General features: G+C 33.2%; 1 protein-coding gene across 8 annotated transcripts in view; it reads right to left on the bottom strand.

Annotated features, from left to right (window-relative positions):
- Positions 1 to 20,611, bottom strand: part of Cntln (centlein) — a 314,434-nt gene that overhangs the window by 217,064 nt on the left and 76,759 nt on the right. For 6 of the 8 annotated variants that reach the window (XM_058586366.1, XM_058586368.1, XM_058586367.1 and 3 more), the window contains 2 exons: positions 7,133 to 7,270; positions 4,711 to 4,838 (listed from right to left, as the gene is read on the bottom strand). In XM_058586366.1, the coding sequence (XP_058442349.1) occupies positions 4,711 to 4,838; positions 7,133 to 7,270 (266 nt within the window). The remainder of the gene's footprint in view (positions 1 to 4,710; positions 4,839 to 7,132; positions 7,271 to 20,611) is intronic. The other 2 variants (XM_046467390.2, XM_046467391.2) reach the window with 1 other exon arrangement.

The following is a 20,611-nucleotide window of genomic DNA, read 5'->3' as shown; positions in this document are numbered from 1 at the left end:
ATTTATTCCTAGAGATGTTTTCTTGCTGTTGCTGCTGTTAAGATTGATGATTCTGTTGTTATTTTCTCTTGTTTTTGAGGCTATTATGAAAGAAAGTGTTTTCCTGATTACCTTCACAGAATTACCACTGGTGTATAAGAAAGCTATTTTGATTTTGTAAACTGATAGTTCTTAGAGTTTGTGTATTAACTCTGGCAATTTTCTGGTGGAACTTTTTGAATCTTCTATGTACAGGATCATATTTTCCGCAAACAATGATATTTTGACTTATTCCTTTCTCATTTTTATCCCTTTTATTTCCTTCTCTTGCCTGATTACCCTGGCTAGAATTTCTGGTACTATACAGAATAGGAGGTGAACAGTTTTCTCTTGTTCTGGATTTTAAAGAAAATGTTTTCAGTTTTTACTCATATGTTTTCAGCTTTTCAATATGAGGTGGGTTTGGGTTTTGATGCTGAGGTATGTTCCTGTTATCCCTTGTTCATCCAGTGTCTTTATCATGAATAGATGCTGAATTTTGTTCAAGGATTTCTCTGCATAGAAACTGTTATTTTTTACATGGTATTTTTCTCTGTGCCTATAGCTTCAAACTGGTGATTAATTTACATAAAATAAATGTTAAATGAACAAAATAAATCCTCAGACAGTTGTTGGAAATGGGTAGAAAATAATACAAGAGAAATAAACTCTACTTTTTAGGTCTTTAGGACATTTAATATTCTCTAACCACAACCACATCCCCTGTTCCCATATATATTTGCATATACCATCTTTTGCAACTATTCAAAAATAGTCACTTGCACAAAATAATAGTCCAAATATGGGGGAGGGGAAAGAAGAGAACCAATAATGGCACGATCCTCCCAGGGAATATGATTCAAGAGGAGAGGAAAAGAAACTCACAGTAATAATCCATGCTACATACTGCCATTATCCATGAGTAAAATTGGAAAAAATGGCCAAAGGATATAAGCAATAGAACATCTATCAGAGAATAGTGAAGATATATGTTAAGGAGGAGAACTAACTAAATGCATTCAGAAAAAAGACATGATGAAGGTAAAGGACATCATCTTTCAATATAATGTAAAAGACAAAATTCATTTCTGCTCCAATGTTAGAAGATATTTACTATTTCTTAGAGGTTCGGAATCAGTAGGGTTAGATTTATTTACATTACAGATCAAGTGCAAAAAAACATATGTATCTTTAATCATAAGAAACATACTCAATAATAGGAAGATGCTTGTACTATTATGAGGCACTTGAGGATTAATAACTCAACTGAAGGAAGACTATATTTTCATCTCATAACTCATGCAATTTTCTGGGCATACTCTCAGCAAGTAGAATAGAAGCATAATTTATGTATATATTTCTTTTAATCCCTATGCCACCCTATGGAATATAGAGGGGATGAGGGCACACTGATGCGGAAATATAAAAAGTAGAATTTAATTAGTATCAAAGGAGGCAACAAACAAGTTTTACAAAACTCATACATCTGGACCACTTGAAAACAATGAATTTGTCTAGATCTCTCCTCATTTGAAAACAAATTTTAAAAAGCAAATAGTACAGATGGGTAATTAATATTAAGAAAAACTAATTGTGCATAATCAAAGGAAAAGTATAGTCCTGGGGAGGAACAACTGAAGAAATTAGAAAAAAAAAAGGGGGGGGGGGAAAGTCATTACATCTATCTGAAACATCAGTTAGATGTCAAGATGTAAGGGCATGTCTGAGAGCAGGGACTCTTTCTCATTGCTACCAAGTACTTAAGATAGTTTTCCTCTCTCTTATTAAATATTTGTTTTATCAGACACATTTTATGTATCTATTTGCTTTCACTTCACCTAGTTCTTAGACTTTCCCTTTTTCTGCCTCAACCTATGAATTACCATTCTTGCCTGGGAAATTTACACAATTAATGTGGCTCATCACTTGAGGATAAACAGTATGCTGCACGCTTAGTCTCTTTATACAAGTTCCAGACTCTGATAAAATGCTATCAGGCCTTGGTATGAGTGAACTCTGACCAATGGAAGATGAAACACAAAAGGAACCAGTAGTCAGATAAATTATCTTCTTCCATCTGACATATTGCTCTAGGGCCTAGTTTCTCACTACAGAATCAAGCTGGGTGGCTAATTCAGTATACCTGAGCTCATCAATAAAAAGTAGACATCAAAATAATGCATTATGTTTACTTTTTATCTCTTCATGCCTAAAATTCTTGCTCTTTCAATCACTTTGATGGTAACTGAAGCTCCCAAGTAAATAATGGATACTTAATTCCTAACTGAGGTTCTATTTTCTAGGATATCTGAAAACATCCATCTGTTGAATGTGTGAAATGAAAAGGACAACATAAAGAAGGATAGTTAAAAAGAAAAAAAAGATGCCATCATGGCATTAAAATCCATAATGAGAGCAGTTATAAGCAAAATCAAAACTATGAAAAATAAAATGAATTCTTTTAGGTTCAAAGGCCTGAGAAAAACAAGGGAAAAACGAATCAAAAATCAATAAGAAAAAAGAAGTGATAAAGTTCAGAGCTGAAATTAATGAAATAGAGAGTAAAAGGACAATACAAGGAATCAATGAAACAAAGAGTTAGTTTTTTGAAAAGATAAATGACATTGATAAACCCTTAGGCAAACCAAAAGAAAGAAAGAGACAACCCAAATTAATACAATTAGAAAAGAAAAAAGAACAACAGATATTATGAAACATGAACCAAGATGATATAAAAAGCCTCAATAGATCCATAACAATTAATATAATTAAAGCAATAGTAAAAATCTCCCAATGAAGAAGCCAAGACCAGATGGATTCACAGATGAATTTTACCAGATCTTTGAAGAACTAATATCAATGTTCCTTAAATTATTTTATGAAATAGGAAGGGAAGGAACTCTTCCAAACTCACTCTACAAAGCTAGCATTATTCTGTTACCAAAACTTGATATGGACATAACAAATAAAGAAAAATCATAGACCCATCTCCTTGATGAGCACAGATACAAAATCCTCAATAAAATAGTGAAAATCAAATTCAACATCACATTTAAAAAAAATCATACACCATAATCAAGTTGGTTTCAATCCAGGGAATGAAATGTTTTTCAATATATGCAAATAAATAAATGTAATATATGACATAAATAGAATCAAAGATATAAATCACATAATCATCTGAGTAAGTGCGCAAAAATACCTTCAATAAATTCAACATCCCTTCATGATTAAAAAAAAAAAAAAGTCAAGTGTGGTAGTACACACTTGTAATCTCAGTAGCTTTCGAGGCTGAGTTAGGAGGATTTAGAGTTCAAAGCCAGCTTCAACAACTTAGGGAAACTCCTAAGCAACTGAGTGAGGCTCTGTCTCAAAATAAATATATATATAAAAAGGGCTGGGGATGTAGCCCAGTGATTAAGTGCTCCTAGGTTCAATACCTGGTAAAAAAGAAAAAAATATAGCCATAGAAGAATTCTACCTCAACATAATAAATGGTACATAAGAACAACCCATAGCCAACATCAGACTGAATGGGACAAAATTTAAAGCATTTCCTTTAAACTAAGGAACAAAACAAGTGTATTCATGCTTACCACTCTTATTAATTATAGTACTAGAAACCATCCATAGCAATCTGGCAAGGGAAATAAATAGATACAAATAATAAGAGAGGAAGTCAAATCACCCCCATTTGCAGATCATAATTATTCTTGGTATGGTTTAAATGTGAGGTGTCCCCGAAATGTCCCTGTAAAGCAGGAATAGTCAAGTAAAATTATGGGATATGAGAGCTATAACTTTATCAGTCCATCCTACTACAAATGGACTGACAGGATTGTAACTGTAGAAAGGTGGGCATGGCTGAAGGAGGTGGGTCACTGGGTTTGTGTCTTAGAAGGTTATATCTTCCCTGTGGCCCCTTATCCCTACCACCCTGCTTCCTGACCCTGGAATGAGCTAAACAGCCTCACCTGGAACCATGAAAAATAGAGATGGTTATCTATGGACTTAGACTTCTAATAATGTGAATCACTTTCTATAAGTTGTTCTTGTTAGGTATTTTGGTCACAGTGATGTAGAAGTTAACTAAAAAAAAATTATATGCCTAGAAAATCCTTAGTAATTAGCTAAAGTCTCTTAGAACTGATACATAAACACAGCAAAGTAGCAGGATACAAAATAAATCTACAAAAATCTGTAGCTTTCCTATACATCAACAATGAACTCAGGAGAACAATGTCATTCACAAAAATAAAGAAAATACCAAGAAATAAACTTAACCAAGGAGGTGAAATACCTTTACAATGAAAAGCATAAAACACTTAGGAAAGAAAGTGAAGAATATACTAGAAGACAGAAAGACATTCTATATTCATTGACTGAAAGAATTAATATTGTTAAAATGGCCATACTACTAAAAGGAATCTATAGAATATATGCAATCCACATCAAAATACCGTTAGCATTCTTCCCAGGAATAGAAAAAAATCCTAAAACCCATATGTAAGCATAAAAGACCCCAAATTGATGAAACAATTCTGAGAGAAAGAAAAATGCTGGAGGCATCACAATTTCCAAACTCAAAATATACTATAGTGCCATTGTAACAAAAACAGTATGGTACTAGCATGAAAATAAACCCACAGATAAATGGAATAAAATAGAGAAATCAGGAATAAACCTATGCACCTACAGTCACCTGATTCTTGACAAAGGAGCCAAAAACATATGTTGAAGAAAAGACAATGTCTCCCACAAACAGTGCTGAGGAAACTGGATACTGACATGTGGAAGATTGAAATTAGATCCCTCTCTCTCTCCCTGTATAAAAAAAAATAATAATCTCAAAATGGATCAAAGACCTCATGCTAAAACCTGAAATTACTAGAGAAAAACATATAAGAACATATAAGCAACAATTTCTTGAATAGAAATTCAATAGCTCAGAAAATAGCTAAAACTGACAAATGGAATTACATCAAAATTATAAACCCTCTGCAAGTAAAGGAAAAAAAAACAGAATAAAAAGATAACCTGAAAGAACCTCTGCCAGCTATTCATTTGACAAAGAATCTCTCACACAAGAATCTACTTCTCAGTGAAATATGGCAACAATTTCTTTTCTTCTGGCCTAAGGGTGGTAATGGTATCATGTCCTTGATAATCCATGGTTGATATTATTCTGAATCTGATATCTGGAGAGAACAGATATCATCATCATAATGAGTCTTCCAAACCATAAACTTGGTATATCTCTGCAGATACTGGACCTTCTATTTCTCTCAATAACGTTATAGTTCTCTTTATAGGGATGATATACATCTTTAATTATATTTACTGTTCATATTTTTAGATATATTATAAACTGAATTATTTTAAGTTAATTTCCTAATTGTTTTGCTAGTATAAAAATGCAATTGAATTTTAAACACTAACCTTGTATCTACCAAACATGCAAAACTCATTAATTTAAACAATATATATATAATGAAATTTTCTATATAAATTTATATTTTTGACAAATAATTAGGTCGAAATTTTTCCTTTGTTTTTAGTTCCTATATCTGTGAATATTTACTCTTTCCTTACTGCATACTTGTTACTTATGACTACCTGATACCCATTATTTTGCAAAACTATAGATATAATTTAGGATCCGAATTGTTCTGTTCATCCTCCAGAGGTAATTTACACTTGCTTTTGCTAAATGCCTAGGAAAAGTAGCAATCCAACTGAATTCAATTTTAGGATTCTGACTTAAGCATTTTCTAAACCAAAATTAGGACTATACCATCAAGACTTACTTTTTGGTCAGATTCACAACCAATTTCCAACAAAATTTTCACCTCAATTATCAAATCATTACCTATTAAGCCAAGTTTTGTTTAGACAACTGGCTAATATTTTTATACCCAACTTCTCAGTAAACATGTTTAGATATTCAGTAAGTATTAGAGATAAGTAATTATTATATGAGCATATAGACTTATATACTTTAACTTTGAATAAAATATACTTAAGGCAGTTCACAACAATATCCCATAATACAAAGAATAACATGGATTAAATATTCAATAAAATATATAAATAATTATGAATCCCCCCAAAATCAATCCATATAGAAATAAAACTAAGTCATCCTCATTGTTTATCAAAAAAGCATATCCAAATAAGGGAGTGCCTGGGACATTTTTTCCACAATCCTGGCTTTGTGTGTCTTGAATATAGCACACAGCTCATGTTTGTATGTCATAAACAACATAAGAGTATACTTAAATGTTCAAAACTGTATTTCACTGAATGGAACTATAAAAAGTACCAGCATACAGCACTAACTAACTTAACCTTCTTATCAATGCCCACTAAAATGAAAGAAAATTCACAACTTAAAGTTATTGAAAGAATAACTCTATCCAAATATATACCAGAATGGTAGTCACTTTCACCATCTCATATAAAAACTTTTTATTTAAACAATTAACTTTATCATTTAACATTATAAATAAACCTTCAGTGTCATGAGATGGTCTGTTAACCAAGCAAAAATCCTGTCCTGATCTATAGTCTGACACTATTTTCTAGTCAATGCAATTATGAAGTAAAGAAACAGGTAGAATTAACATGTTTCAAAACACTTTAAAAAAACAAGTATAGCATGTTTACCTTTTCAAGTGTTTCCACTTTATGTGTGGTACTAAAAAATTAAAAATGTTGATGTAGAAAGAATATTTCATGAAGTAGAACTATATAGGACATGATAAAATAAAAATTAAAAATTCTGTTTCTCATTTATTATTGTTGATTATAAGGATGATTATCATTTAACACATGGCCAGGAACTTGAATAAACAATGAAAAAATGCATGGTCCTTAAAAACTGAAGTAAGGGTACTCCTTGCCTATGCATTCTTAATCCTGTGAGCCCTACTTACTCTCCTACAAAATTATTCCCAGTTTAGTGTACATAATTCCAGTTTTTCAATGCAGAAACACATGTACCTATAGAAGACGTATTTTTGTCATTTTTATGGGTGTTCATAATAAGCATAGATGATATCATACCAAATGACTAATGGCATTTCAATAATGTTAAATTGAAAACAGAATATACTTGCCTGACCAGGGTAATATCCATATCCTTTTGAAGAAGTTCAGTCTGTTTATTATTCAACTGTATTGATAGAGCATTATATTTACTCTGTGATACTTCAATTTCTTTCTTTGCTTCAATTAAATTTTCTTCAAAGGCCTAAAATTAAAGCACTTATAATCAAATATAATAAACATGCAATGTAACAACATTTTTTATATTTATACTACAAAATGACAGAAAATCTTGTAGTGTTTTAATATAATTTAAAAATCTTAACACAACTCTTACACTAGTCAGATTTTTCTTCAGAAAGAAAACACTGTATCTTACCTTCTTGATATGAAGATTAAGAATTTGAAACAAAAACTTGAGAAACTGAATATTTAGTTATTAAAATTATAATATATTATTTAATGAAGAAGTTTATTAAAGGAAAAATGAACTTAAATTATTTAAAAATTAGTCAAAAAATGGTAGTTGTCTCCTTATTTTTTTGTTTCCTTGTTTTAAATATATACACAAATATACTCAAGAGAAAAAAGGATAGGACAACAAAGAAAACAAAATCATTTTCTAACGTTTAAGACTCAGACCATGTTGTTCTCCTGATTTATGGTAAAATTTCACCTGAATTTCTTCAAATTTGACCATTTCCATCTGATCATTCTCTTAAATCTTTTCTACATTTTGAAACAATTTTAAACCTTGATTTTTAATATATAAATTAATTTCATTGTTATGAAGAATAACTTAAAGTTTATTTCTAAATATAGTATGCCAACAGACAAATCATCCAATCATTATTTTCAAAAGTAAGCAACAGGCTTTTAGGTTAAGCACTAAAAACTCCCATTTATTCACAAAAATGCAATGACAGATACATAAATAGGTAGATAAATGGAGGAAGAAAGAAAGGGAGGAAGGAAGAAGGGTGGAGGAAAGTATGTAGGTAGATCTGTTTGGGTGGGGGAGTTGTGGTTCTTAAGGGAGAAGAAAAGCTTAAAACACTAAAAAATAAAAGAAACTATACTATTAGTCCTCATATGGAATAGCAAGAGTTAAGAAAATGCCTTTCTCTCTATGCCCTTCTTACATTTTAGAGGTGGCTCAATGTTTAACCCCTGAGAAGTGATTAGGACTAAATGAAGTAACGTGTTTGGCATGGAAGAATTCAGACTTACAAATAAAAATGGGAACTACAGAAAGGGTTCTTACAGTCAAAAACAAATTTAAAAAAAAATTCTGTAACTGTGTCCTAGAGACATAGAAGAAAAATTTTAAACCACCACACACAGGTTCTAGGCAAAACTACCTGTATCAGGATTTATTCTGAATTATGTCAAATAACAGAGAGGGAAAGGAGTCCCCAGACAATGGAAAAGTACCCTAGAGTGCCAGGAACCTCAACATTGCCTAAAAGGGACAAATTAATACCATGGGGAAAGAAAGGGATATTAACATATTCCCACTCAAGATGAACTCAAAGAAAATCTAAACTTCTAAAGGAGGATCAACAAAGTGAACACTAGGTAAAAGTTTTTAAAAATCTTTGCCAAATTTATTGCTATAACAAGAATAAGAATATAGACTAAATAAACATAAAACAGACTACACAACCAGACCAAATAATATATACTGAAATTTGATAGAAGATGGAAGTGTCTTTCTAAATCCTTGGGGGAAAGCTAGTCTATTAAATTAAGGCCATAATACTATTCTGATTAAATTGAAACCTTTTTGACCTAGACCCAAAACAACTTCCATATTTCCATATTTCTCTTCATTACAAATATTAGTATATGACAAAGCTTGCCATTTTGTTGTTTATGTGTTTATTTTAGACCACTTGTTGTTTAGAATATAAGTTCCATAAAAGCTGAAATTTTTATACTGTTTCTTAGTTGCTTTTCAATACCAGACACATAATGAATGGATATATCCAATAAATCCTTATTAAATGTGGAGAATAGTAACATTATCTCCTCTGGATTTATACTAATACCTCTAGGCCCTGTTCCCTCATATCAAAAGAGTTACACACTTCCTCCAAATTTCTTCCAGTCAACAATTCCGTAAGATGTAAGGCCTAATCACAAGAAAAATAACTTACTGCAACACCAGCCTAAACCAAACTTCACTAAACTTATAGCAGGCACTGTCATTTTTTGCCTTTTCCCCATAAAATGCCATTCTTTCCCCAAGTTTGAGAAGACACTCCCATTGCAGTTCTTTCTGTTGTAACAACCTAATACAGTACTTATTTGTTTGGTTTTGATTTTATTTTCTTTTGGATTTTTTTTTAAATTTGACATTTTAGTGTTGTAACTCAGAGAGGGTGTGGACAGAATTAAAGATGTCTCATTTTTAAATAGGTAAACTGAGTACCAAGGAATACTTGTTTCTAACCTACCTGTGGAGATTAAAGCTACCTAGATGAGTAAGTCTTGCTCAAGGTCCTGTTTTCTGAAATATTTCTTAAGCATGAATGGTAACTTAATTTCTGGTTTAAGATCCATCATCAGTTCCAGTGAATCTCTGGCTTTTATTTTCCTTTGGTGACTTTCCATGAGAGAGAATAATTAGGTGATTATATCTGATAGAATGCTTTCTCTTAAACTCTCAGAACCCACTATTACAACAAACGGCCCCTTTTTGTAAACCTGAAATAATTTAGAAATACCACAGCATCTCGGTCTAGTGGAACAAGTTTAAACCACACAGTAAACAGCACTGTAGAACATAATCCTCTAACAAATTAGAAGGCCTTTGAGGAATACAGCAACACTCGCAACCCAGTGACTTCTTTTAACCAGCTCTAATGATAGATAAAACCACTTTTCTACTGAATAAAGGTGAAACCTATAGACTTTATATATTATCACTTATATTATTCAGGACCAAAGAATACAATAGCAGTAGCAATATCTAATAATTACATAAATGCCTCTCGCCAACTACCCATTCACATTTGACTAAAACTTTGGGGGTTTTGACAAGTCATGAATCACTCCAATTCAGACCATTCAAATTAGCATAATACAAAGATATCTCCTCTACAAATTAGTTTTCCTACATTTAAAGTCTTCATTTCTCCTCATGGAAAAAGTAATGAGATTTTTAAGTAATAATCCCCGTTTATTCAACTCCCTTTCATCTTGACTACTACCCCCAAAGTTTGAAAATTATAAGAAAATTTTGTTCAGAAAGGGTGATTCTTTCTTTAATTTAAATATTTGGAACATACAGACCAGATAAATCATTAAACATCTAAGATTAAGTAAAAAGGTTATATTGCTTTTATTTCACTTAAAAAAAAAAAACACATGTGTGAAGGTTCTACTTCCAAAATGATGTAGCTTCAAAATGTATACCCTTGGGGCTGGGGATGTGGTTCAAGCAGTAGTGCGCTTGCCTGGCATGCGTGCGGCCCGGGGTTCGATCCTCAGCACCACACACAAACAAAGATGTTGTCCGCCGAAAACTAAAAAAAAATAAATATTAAAATTCTCTCTCTCTCTCTCTCTCTAAAAAAAAGCTAACTGTTAAAAATTTCAGAAAAACGAATATTTTAAGTCACTGCGAATTGTCCTAAGGGCATGTAGTATATAAAGGAATATCAATTTATGAAAACTTAAAAATGTTCATTAAGAGCAGTGGAAATCTCTGACATTTGAAGCGGGATCTATTCACAACCACCCAACTTCTAGTTTATTTAATAGAAACACATCCAAGAACAAATGCATTTCCACAGGTGAGTGAGGTTACTACATTTATAATCTTCCTCCCTAAGTTTCTGACCTCCTACCCAACCAGTCACTACTCATAGAACAGAAGATCTTCTCCTAGTAGTAGACAAAAAATACCAGACCACTGGCATCAACCACACTCATATCAGATCACTCAGATGTAGGAAGTCCCTCATAGTAAGAGGAAAGCCAAGAAGACAGAGAGGTACCACCCCAATAAGCACCCTGCCCCTAAAGGTAACACTTGAAGTAAAGGAGTCATTTTTCTTACCCTACTGTCCAAAATGTTGGTAGAGATATTTCCTCCAGGAGTAGAAGCAGGAAACAAGAACAAAGATATAAGAAGTTCCTTCCTATTAAGATGACTTTGCTTGAAAATGAGTTTGGAGACATTAAATATCAATCACAGTGCCTCAAAATAATTGAATTTGAGGGTAAAAAACAAAGAGGAAATTGATATCTCTGTAACATTAAAAAGACACACTGTATGGCAATTAATTTACCACACAGAACTAGGAAAAAAAAACAGTGGAGTCTTCCTGGAGTAAGAAGAAACCTCAAAGATTGGTTTCAAAAAATATCCCTGCAAGCCAGGCCAATTAGGCAAGAAAAATAAATAAATAAAAGTCACTCTAATTGGAAAGAAAGCAGTAAAAATATTCTTTTCACAGTTTGTATGATGCAACATATAAAAAATCCTAAGATTCATTAAAAGAAATTCAAAACTTTTAAAAGTAATATCAAAAAAAAAATTGGGAAAGTTGCTGATCACAAAATCAAATGGCAAAAATTAGTTACATTTCTACATACCAACAATAACAGAAAAGAAAATTAAGAAAATGAATTGATTTCAATCAAATCAAAAGAATGCTTCAAATAAATCTAACTAAGGAGGTAAAAGACTTATACATTGAAAATTACAAATTTTTATCAATATCCATACAGAATATTAAGGAACCCTAAATACCCAACACAATTTTGAAAAAGAATAATAATGTTGGAGGACTCTATTTCTTCATTTCAAACCATATGACAAAGCCATAGGAATAAAAACAATGTGATATATTGACCAACAGAATAGAGTCTAGAATTAATTCCTTTTATATTTGGTAAAATTATTTTTCACAAGGATACCAAGACCACTCAATCCAAATAGGTAAGGGAGGTCATTACCACAAGATCTATCCTAGAAAACATGCTAATGGAAGTTCTTCATATTGAAGTGAAAGGATACAAAAGACAGTAACTGAAAGCCATATGAAGAAATAAAGATTTTCAGCAAAGGTAAATACATAGTGAGTATAAAATATCAATTATTTGTTTGTAACTCAAATTTTTATTTTGAACATTATTTCAAAGATAAATACTTTTTAACATGTATATATCTATATTACTAAGCACATGATAATATATAAAGAGGTAATCTGTGACAACAGTAACAAAGTGTAGGGAAAGAACTGTAAAAGACCAGGGTTTTGATAAGGTATTACAAACTACTGGTATCAATTCAAACTAGATTTCAGTACATTTAGGATAGTAAATGTAATACCCATGGTAATCACAAAGAAAATATCAACAAAATATATACACACACACACACACACAATGAACCCAAAAAGGAAAGGAGGAACAAAAACACAATTGCAAAAAGAAAGAAAAAGAAATAAGAAAATGGCAGAAGTTAGTTATTACCTAACTCTAAAAATAAATGGAAATAAAACAGATAGAGGAAGGGAGCTAGGCAGCAAGTTCCAATCTCCTCACAACACAGAAAGGAGACAGAAAAGGAAAAGTAGAATAGAGAGGTGGATGACAAAATAAATGCTCTAAGACTCTACAAAGTCTGAGACCTAGAGAGTCTTGAAGATAGGTTACCAGAGTGGAAAATAAGCACTGAATCCCCTAACCAGGAACCTGAACCAGGGTAGGAGAATGGTGGTGGAGTAACAAAGAAAAGGGGAGCAGAAAACTCTTAAGCTCATACACTTAAAAACATTTGAAAAGGCAGACAAAATTTAAAGCTTGACAGGAACAGCAGGGTCCTTCAAACAGAGCAAATAGCTAAAAAGCATATCAAGAAAACAAAGCTGAGCCAGCCACTTGGTGAAACACTCAGCAGACTAGTCACCCTCTCAAATCAACAATGTGTCTTCCCATGCCCAGACAGCTGCAAGTTAAACCAAAAGGAAGTCCCTTGCAGTGGTACCTTAAGATCCTGGGTAGAAAGAATTTCTAGAAGGACCACTATTAGCCCCAAATCGCTGAATCCCTCCCAGCTCCCCACCAACAAAGGGAGTTGGGTGGAGTGAACCTGTGCCAGGAAATGTGTCAAACCCAGTGTTTGGTGCTGAGAGCCATAGCCAAGTAGGAATGACGCATGGCATTTTGGGGTTGAAAGGTGACCCTGCTCAGGGATTAGGGTGGCTCCAGGTTTAGGGCGGATCCTGCTGGGATTAGGGCATATCCTGCTGCCTCAGGCACCCGCTCCTTGAGTTCCTGTTGAGTTCTCTGGGGTTCTGAGAGTATTGGTACGCAGAGCCCGGTAGAGGGAGTGTATTTTCCCAGAATGTGCGTGTAGAGTGTAGGTGAGAGTTTGGGAATAAAGAGTTGCTGTTTGAATCTACAAGGCTTTGTGGTGGCTTGGTTATTTTGTGCCCAGCCAGACTGTGGCAGTTTGGCTCAGCATCTGCAATCCAGGTAAGAGCAGAAATCTCTGTGCAGTGTCCATTCAACTCAGAAAGACAACCAACAAAGCAGCTTAGATCCCAGCAGAGGAAAGCTGATTCACCAGGACCACAATAGCCTTGACCACTGACACTGGAGGAAGGCACCTTGGGAAGGCTAGGGGCTGTCCCCAGGATCTCTGGGCTGTACCAGAGGGAATCTGCCTGAATATCCAGTGACACAGAGACCCAATTCCTGGATAGTGATAACTGCAAATGTAAGGCTAGTAAGATAATTTCCCTGAATATCCCAGGAAACTTAAGTGGAAGACAGCTGCAAAGATAACCAAAGGAAGATCAATTAAGGAGGAAAATTACCTGAGTCTAGGCAACAGTAAAAGAATGCCCCAGTCTTAACTAGCACCCAGCCTGACCCATGATCCCAACTGGAGAATGAAAGGGCATTTTTGGAAACTGGCAGGAACTTTCATCAGACATAGTCAACAGAGGAAATTAACACATGCAATTCACAACCTGCAGCATTGGAAACTAAAGTCCAGGTGAACCACCCGAGTTCCTTCTCTACAGTACTACAGAGAACAATGTTGGCAGGGGGAATACTTTCACACCATGAAAAGCCACAACCAGAGTTCCTTCCTATGCTCACAATCACCAGGATGTTTACCTCAATGAAAAGGATACTGTAAAAGAAACCAGGTACATGATGACCTACAGCAATCACAGGGACAATCCAGCATCTGCATCAACTCCTGCATACTTTTAAAACAACCAACCCACAACATTGCACCCTCTGAGCAGTCAACTGCAGGTCCCTGTGCTGACAAATAAGAATCGGCTGGTGGGAGGTCCCTGTGCTGACAAACCAGAATCAGAATCCGCTGGTGGGAGGTTCATAACAAATAGGGAATTGGTTGCTATGTCCTGTAACTCAGGAGAGATCCACAGCAAAGCCTGATGGACATCTGCTTAACTTCCAAACCCCAATGAATTCCAACCAAGATTCAACAAGAATTTATTTAACATTGGCATAGTTTACTATAAATAACTCTAACATCAACTTTGTCATATTATTAACCCTTTATCTTGAATGATAATTGCTACCCCAATAGTCAACATTCAACCCATTTAAAAATGTATTTCATCTAATGGTTTAATTTAAGTTAAACCATTAAATTGGAATCAGTCTTATTATCTTTGTTTTCCTAGCTCTAATTTATACTTGTTCCACTTGGCCCCTAACAGTTCTCCAGCATTATCTGCTGCTACTTCAAATACCCACAATCAATCAATTTCTCCTATCTACCTTGGTATGAATTATTTTATATCTTTTCTCTTTTTCTTTCTTTCTTTTTTTTTTTTTTGGTCTCTCTGTTCCCTCTCTATTTTGTCCAATCTTTATTATTCCCACATTTTAGCCCTCATTTAAGGTTATAATAATTTTACTAAATTTAATAACTAATTTTTACCTATTTCAGAATTTTATTACAAGCTTATACCTGGATTTGAGGAACTGTGGAGAAAAATAGCAATCAGTGTTTGTTTCTCATAAGGCTGAATAGTTCGGGCTTAGTTCTGAAGTGATTGTACTAAATATGGTCCAGTGGCATCTCTTAAAGGATGCTGATATTGGGATCAGCAGGTCATGTACTGCTTAAAAGAAATGATATCTGGACATTTGCCCAACCCTGTGCACCAAAAAGAATGAAACTCACAAAGTAGTCCCTTCCTAAAAAGAAAAAAATGAGATCTATACCAATAGATGGGTAGAAATACAAACAATATAAAGAAGCAAAGAAACAAACCATCACAAACAGACCATATGCATCAACAACTGACTTTACTGACATCACAATGGAGGAAATGTTAGAGAAAGAATTTAGAAAGTTCACATTTAAAATGTTCTATGAGCTAAAAGAAGATGTAAAGTGAAATTAAAGAGAAAATACAAAAACTAAAAAAATCCCTTCAATAAAAATATAGAGGTTTGAAAAAGAACCAAACGGAAATCTTGGAAATGAAAAATTCAATGGAAAGCACCACCAATGGATTAGGCCACTTTGAAGATAGATTTTTGAGGCCTCTAAAATAAAGTATAAAAATCTTGAAATTAAAATTGGCCATAAAGAAAAGCTATTAAGAGACCATGATCAGAACATGCTGGAAATCTGGGATAATATTAAAAGGCCAAATTTAACAATTGTTGGGAAGATGAAGGCTGTGAAATATAAAGTAAAAGGACAAACAATCTTTTCAATGAAATAATATCAGAAAAATTTCCAAACATTAAGAATGAGATGGAAATTCAAATACAAGGGGCTGGGTATGTGGCTCAAACAGTAGCGCGCTTGCCTGGCATGCACGGGGCGCTAAGTTTGATCCTCAGCACCACAAAAAAATAAAGATGTTGTGTCCACCGAAAACTAAAAAATAATAAAAAAAAGAAATTCAAATACAAGAGGCATACAGGATTTCAAATATGCAAAAATAGAATAGATCCACTTTAAGAAACATTATATGAAAATGCCTAACATACAAAATAAGGGCAGAATTCTAAAAGCTGCAAGACAAAAATAGCTGGTCATATTTAGAGGTAAACCAATGTGGATTTTAACTGATTTCTCAACCCAGACCCTAAAAGCCATGAGGACTTGGAATAATACATACCAATCTAAAAGAAAATAAATGCCAACTAAGAATACTACACACAGAAAAATTAGGCTTCAGGTTTAAAGATGAAATAAAAACCTTCAATGATAAACAAATGCTAAAGAATTCATAACTAGAAAGCTGACAGTACAAAACATACTCAATGAAATATTTGATGGAAAGGAAATGAAAAAATAGAATTAAAACCAGCATTGGAAGGAAACACACTAAGAATAGTCAATTAAAGGACAATCTGGTCCAATTTAAGCATTAAAAATAAATCAAAAATGGCAGGAAATAAAAATCAGCTCTCAATATAACAATAAATGTAAATGGACTACACTCTTTAATTAAAAGACATAGATTTGCAAATTGGATTAAAAAACAAACCCAACAATATGGATGACTGTAAGATTTTCATCACAGCCTGAAGGTAAAAGTATGGGGAAAAGACATACCATTCACATGGGACTTATAAACGTCCAGGAGTAGCTATTTTCATCTCAGATAAAGTAGACTTTGAACGAAAAGAGGAAACAAAAGAGCATCAGAAGAGACAAAGAAGGTCACTTCATATTGCTTAAGGGAATCACACAGCAACAAGATATAATGATTGTAAATATTTATGCTCCAAACAATCAAGCACCAATATATATAAAATAAACCCTTCTCAATATTAAGAATCAAATAGACCACAATATAATGATACAGGGTGACTTTAACATGCCTCTCTCACCACTGGTTAGATCATCCAACCTAAACTAAGGAAAGAATCTACAGAAATAAAAAATACAATTAATAATATGGATCTAACAGACACCTATATTCCATCCATCAATAAATTAATTCACTTTTTTCTAAGCAGTACATGGAATATTTTCTAAAAATAGACCATATCTTAGATCACAAAGAAAATATTAGCAAATAGAAAAAAATAGAGGTAATACCTTGCATTCCATCAGATCATTATAAAATGAAATGAGAAATCAATTATAATAAATAGAAGCTTCTCTAACACCTGGAGACTAAAAAATATGCTATTTAATGATGAAGGGATAATAGAAGAAACCAGCGAAGAAATTTAAAAATTCTTAGAATTAAGTGAGAAGAGTGATATACTGTATCAAAATTTCTAAGACAGTATGAAGGCAGTATTAAAATTAAGTTCATAGCACTGTGCTCATACATTAAAAGCACATAAAGACACCAAATTAGTAATCTAACATTATATATCAAAACCAGAAAAAGAAGAACAAATACCAAAATCAGTAGAAGACAGGAAATAATTAAAATCAGAAATGAAGCTAAGAATAAAAAAAAAAAACAAGACAAAAGATCAACTAAACAGAGATAAACAAGCTTTATTAAAGGATTGATACACTGGTAGCCAAACTTACCAAATTAAAGGGGGGGGGCTCAAATTAACAAAATTTGAGGCAAAAAAAAATGGAAATATCTCCACAGACACTATTGAAATCCAGAGGATCATCAAAAACTATTTTAAAATGTATACACCAATAAGCTAGATAATCTTAAAGATATTGACAAATTCCTCTCATATGATCTATCCAAATGGAAACATAAAGATATAGAAAATTTAAACACATCAATATCAAGTAATAAAATTGAAGCAAATATCAAAAGCCTTCCAACAAAGAAAAGCCCAGGACTGGATGGATTTCTCAGCCAAGTTCTACCAGACCTTTAAAGAAAAATTAATACCACCATTCCTCAAATTATTCCATAAAATATAAAAGAAGGGAGCACTGCCAAACTCAATTTTATGAAGACAGTATCACCCTGATACCAAAACCAGACAAAGATACATCAAGGAAAAAAAAACTTCAGGCCAATATCTCTAAGGAACATAGATGCAAAAATTTTAAATAAAATACTTCCAAATCACATACAAAACCATATTTTACAAATAGTACACCATGACAAAGGGGGTTTCATCCCAGGGATGCAACATATGGAAATCAAAAAATGTAACATACCACCTAAATAGCCTTAAAGATAAGAATGACATGATTATTATCTCAAAAAGCATTTGATAAAGTACAGCACCCATTCATGTAAATCTAGAAAAAAATAGAGATAGAAAAATATTACCTCAACATTGTAAAGGCTATCTGTGACAAACCCAAGGCTAACATTGTATTGAATGGAGAAAACTGAAAGCATTTCCCCTAAAAACAGGAACAAGACTAGGATGCCCACTTTCAACTCCTTCTATTCAACATAGTCCTAGAAACTCTAGCCAGAGCAATCAGGCAACAGAAGGAAATGGAAGGGATACAAATAAGAAAAAAGGGCTCAAATTATCTGTTTGCTGACAACATGATCTTATATTTAGAAGACCCAAAAAACTCCACAATAAGAATTCTACAGTTCATAAATGGATTCAGCAAAATAACATAATACAGGATCAACACTCATAAATCAATCATACTCTATACTCAAATAATGAATCTGCCAAAAAAGAAATTAGGAAGACATTCCCATTCACAATAACCTCAATAAAATAAAATAAAATATTTCAGAATTAATCTAACAAAAGAGCTAAACCTCTACAAAGAAAACTAGAGAAAACCAAAGAAAGAAATTGAAGTAGAATTCTGAGGAAGGAAAAACATCCCATGTTCTTGGATAGGCAAAATTAATATTGTCAAAATGGCAATACAACCAAAGGAGCTAAAAGATTCAATACAGTTCCCATCAAAATTCAAATGACATTTTTCACAAAACTAAAAAAAGCAGTTATGAAATTAATTGGGAAAAATAACAAACCCAGAATTGCCAAAGCTATCCTTACTGAAAAAAACAAAACAGGAGGTATCACAATACTGGACCTCAAATTATACTACAGAGCTATGGTAACAAAAACAGCATGGTACTAACATCAAAACAGGCATGAAGACCAATGAAATATAAGATACAGAAACAAACCCACATAAACATAGTTATGTGATACTAGATAAATGTTCCAAAAGCAAATGTTGGAGAACAAATGGCCTTTTTTTAATAAAAGGTGCTGGGAAAACTGGAAATCCCTATGTAGAATAATGAAATTTAACTTCTTTCCCTCACCAGGTACAAAAGTCAACTCAAAGTAGATCAAAGACCTAGCAATTAGATCAAAAACCCTGCAACAACTAGAAGAAAATGCAGGCCCAACCCTCTAAGACATCAGCACAGGAAGCAACTTCCTTACAAGATACGTAAAGCATAAGAAACGAAATGAAAAATCAATATGTGTGATAGCATCAAACTAAAATGCATCTGCACAGCAAAGGAAACAAGAGTATGAAGAGAGAGCCCACAGAAAGGGAGCAAATCTTTGCCACCTGCTCCTCAGATAAGGTGTTGATATCCAGAATATATAAAGAATGAAAAACACCTAGGATCAAAAACAAACAACAAGGCTGGGATTGTGACTCAGTGATACAGCACTTGCCTAGCATGTGTGAGGCACTGGGTTCAATACTCAGCACCATATAAATAAAGATATCATGTCTATCTACAACTAAAATATTTTAAAAAATAACAAAATCAACACATGAGCAAAAAAAAAAAACAGATACTCATTGAAAGAAGAAATACAGATGTTCAACGAGTATATGAAAAAAAATGTTTCAACATCTCTAGAAATTCTAGAACTGCAAATTAAAATTACATTATGATTATATCTTACTCCATTCAGAATGGCAATTATCAAGAATACAAATAACAATAAATATTGGGGAGGATGTACATTGAAAAGTGCACTCATATAATGTTTGTGGGACTGCAAATTAGTATAACCCCTCTAGAAAGCACATGAAAATTTCTGAGAAAGCTATGAATGGAACCACTATGTGTACTTGACAGTACATGCCCAGATTTACAGCATACTGCAATGATGCAGCCACATGTTTATAGAAGCAAAATTCACAATAGCCAAGCTACAGAACAAACCAAGATACCCTTCAACAGCTAAAGGGATACAGTGGCCTTCTTTGTCTCTTTTGATTAATTCTTCCTAGAATCTGCTTTGTCAGGTATGAGAATAGCTACTCCTTCTTGTTTTTATGGTCCAAATGAGTGAAATATTTTTTCAATACTTTTACCGTTATCATGTTGATGTCTTTGCCTATGAGTCCCTCACAAATAGCACATAGATGAATATTGCTTTTCAATCCATTCTGCTAATCTTTGTCTTTTAGTTGGGAAGCTGAGAGCATTAACATTCATCATTAATATGGATTTGTGTTTGGGTTTCCTGACATTTTGGTTTTTTGCTCCATTTTTTCCTATCTTGATTCTAATTTAGTGGGTTATTCTTCTATTGAACTTCCTTTTTGAGAGCTTTGGATTGTTTTTTAGTTTCTCTATGTGCAGTTTGTCTTTGAGTTTTCTTTGTACTATTGCTGGCTTGATGC

This window comes from Marmota monax, unplaced genomic scaffold (genome assembly GCF_021218885.2).
Source record: "Marmota monax isolate L192 unplaced genomic scaffold, Marmota_monax_Labrador192_F-V1.1 WCK01_AAM20220418_F8-fsc00033, whole genome shotgun sequence".
In the NCBI taxonomy this organism is placed as follows: domain Eukaryota; kingdom Metazoa; phylum Chordata; class Mammalia; order Rodentia; family Sciuridae; genus Marmota; species Marmota monax.
Note: the sequence above shows the minus strand (reverse complement) of the source record. Positions and strands in the feature narration are given on the sequence as shown.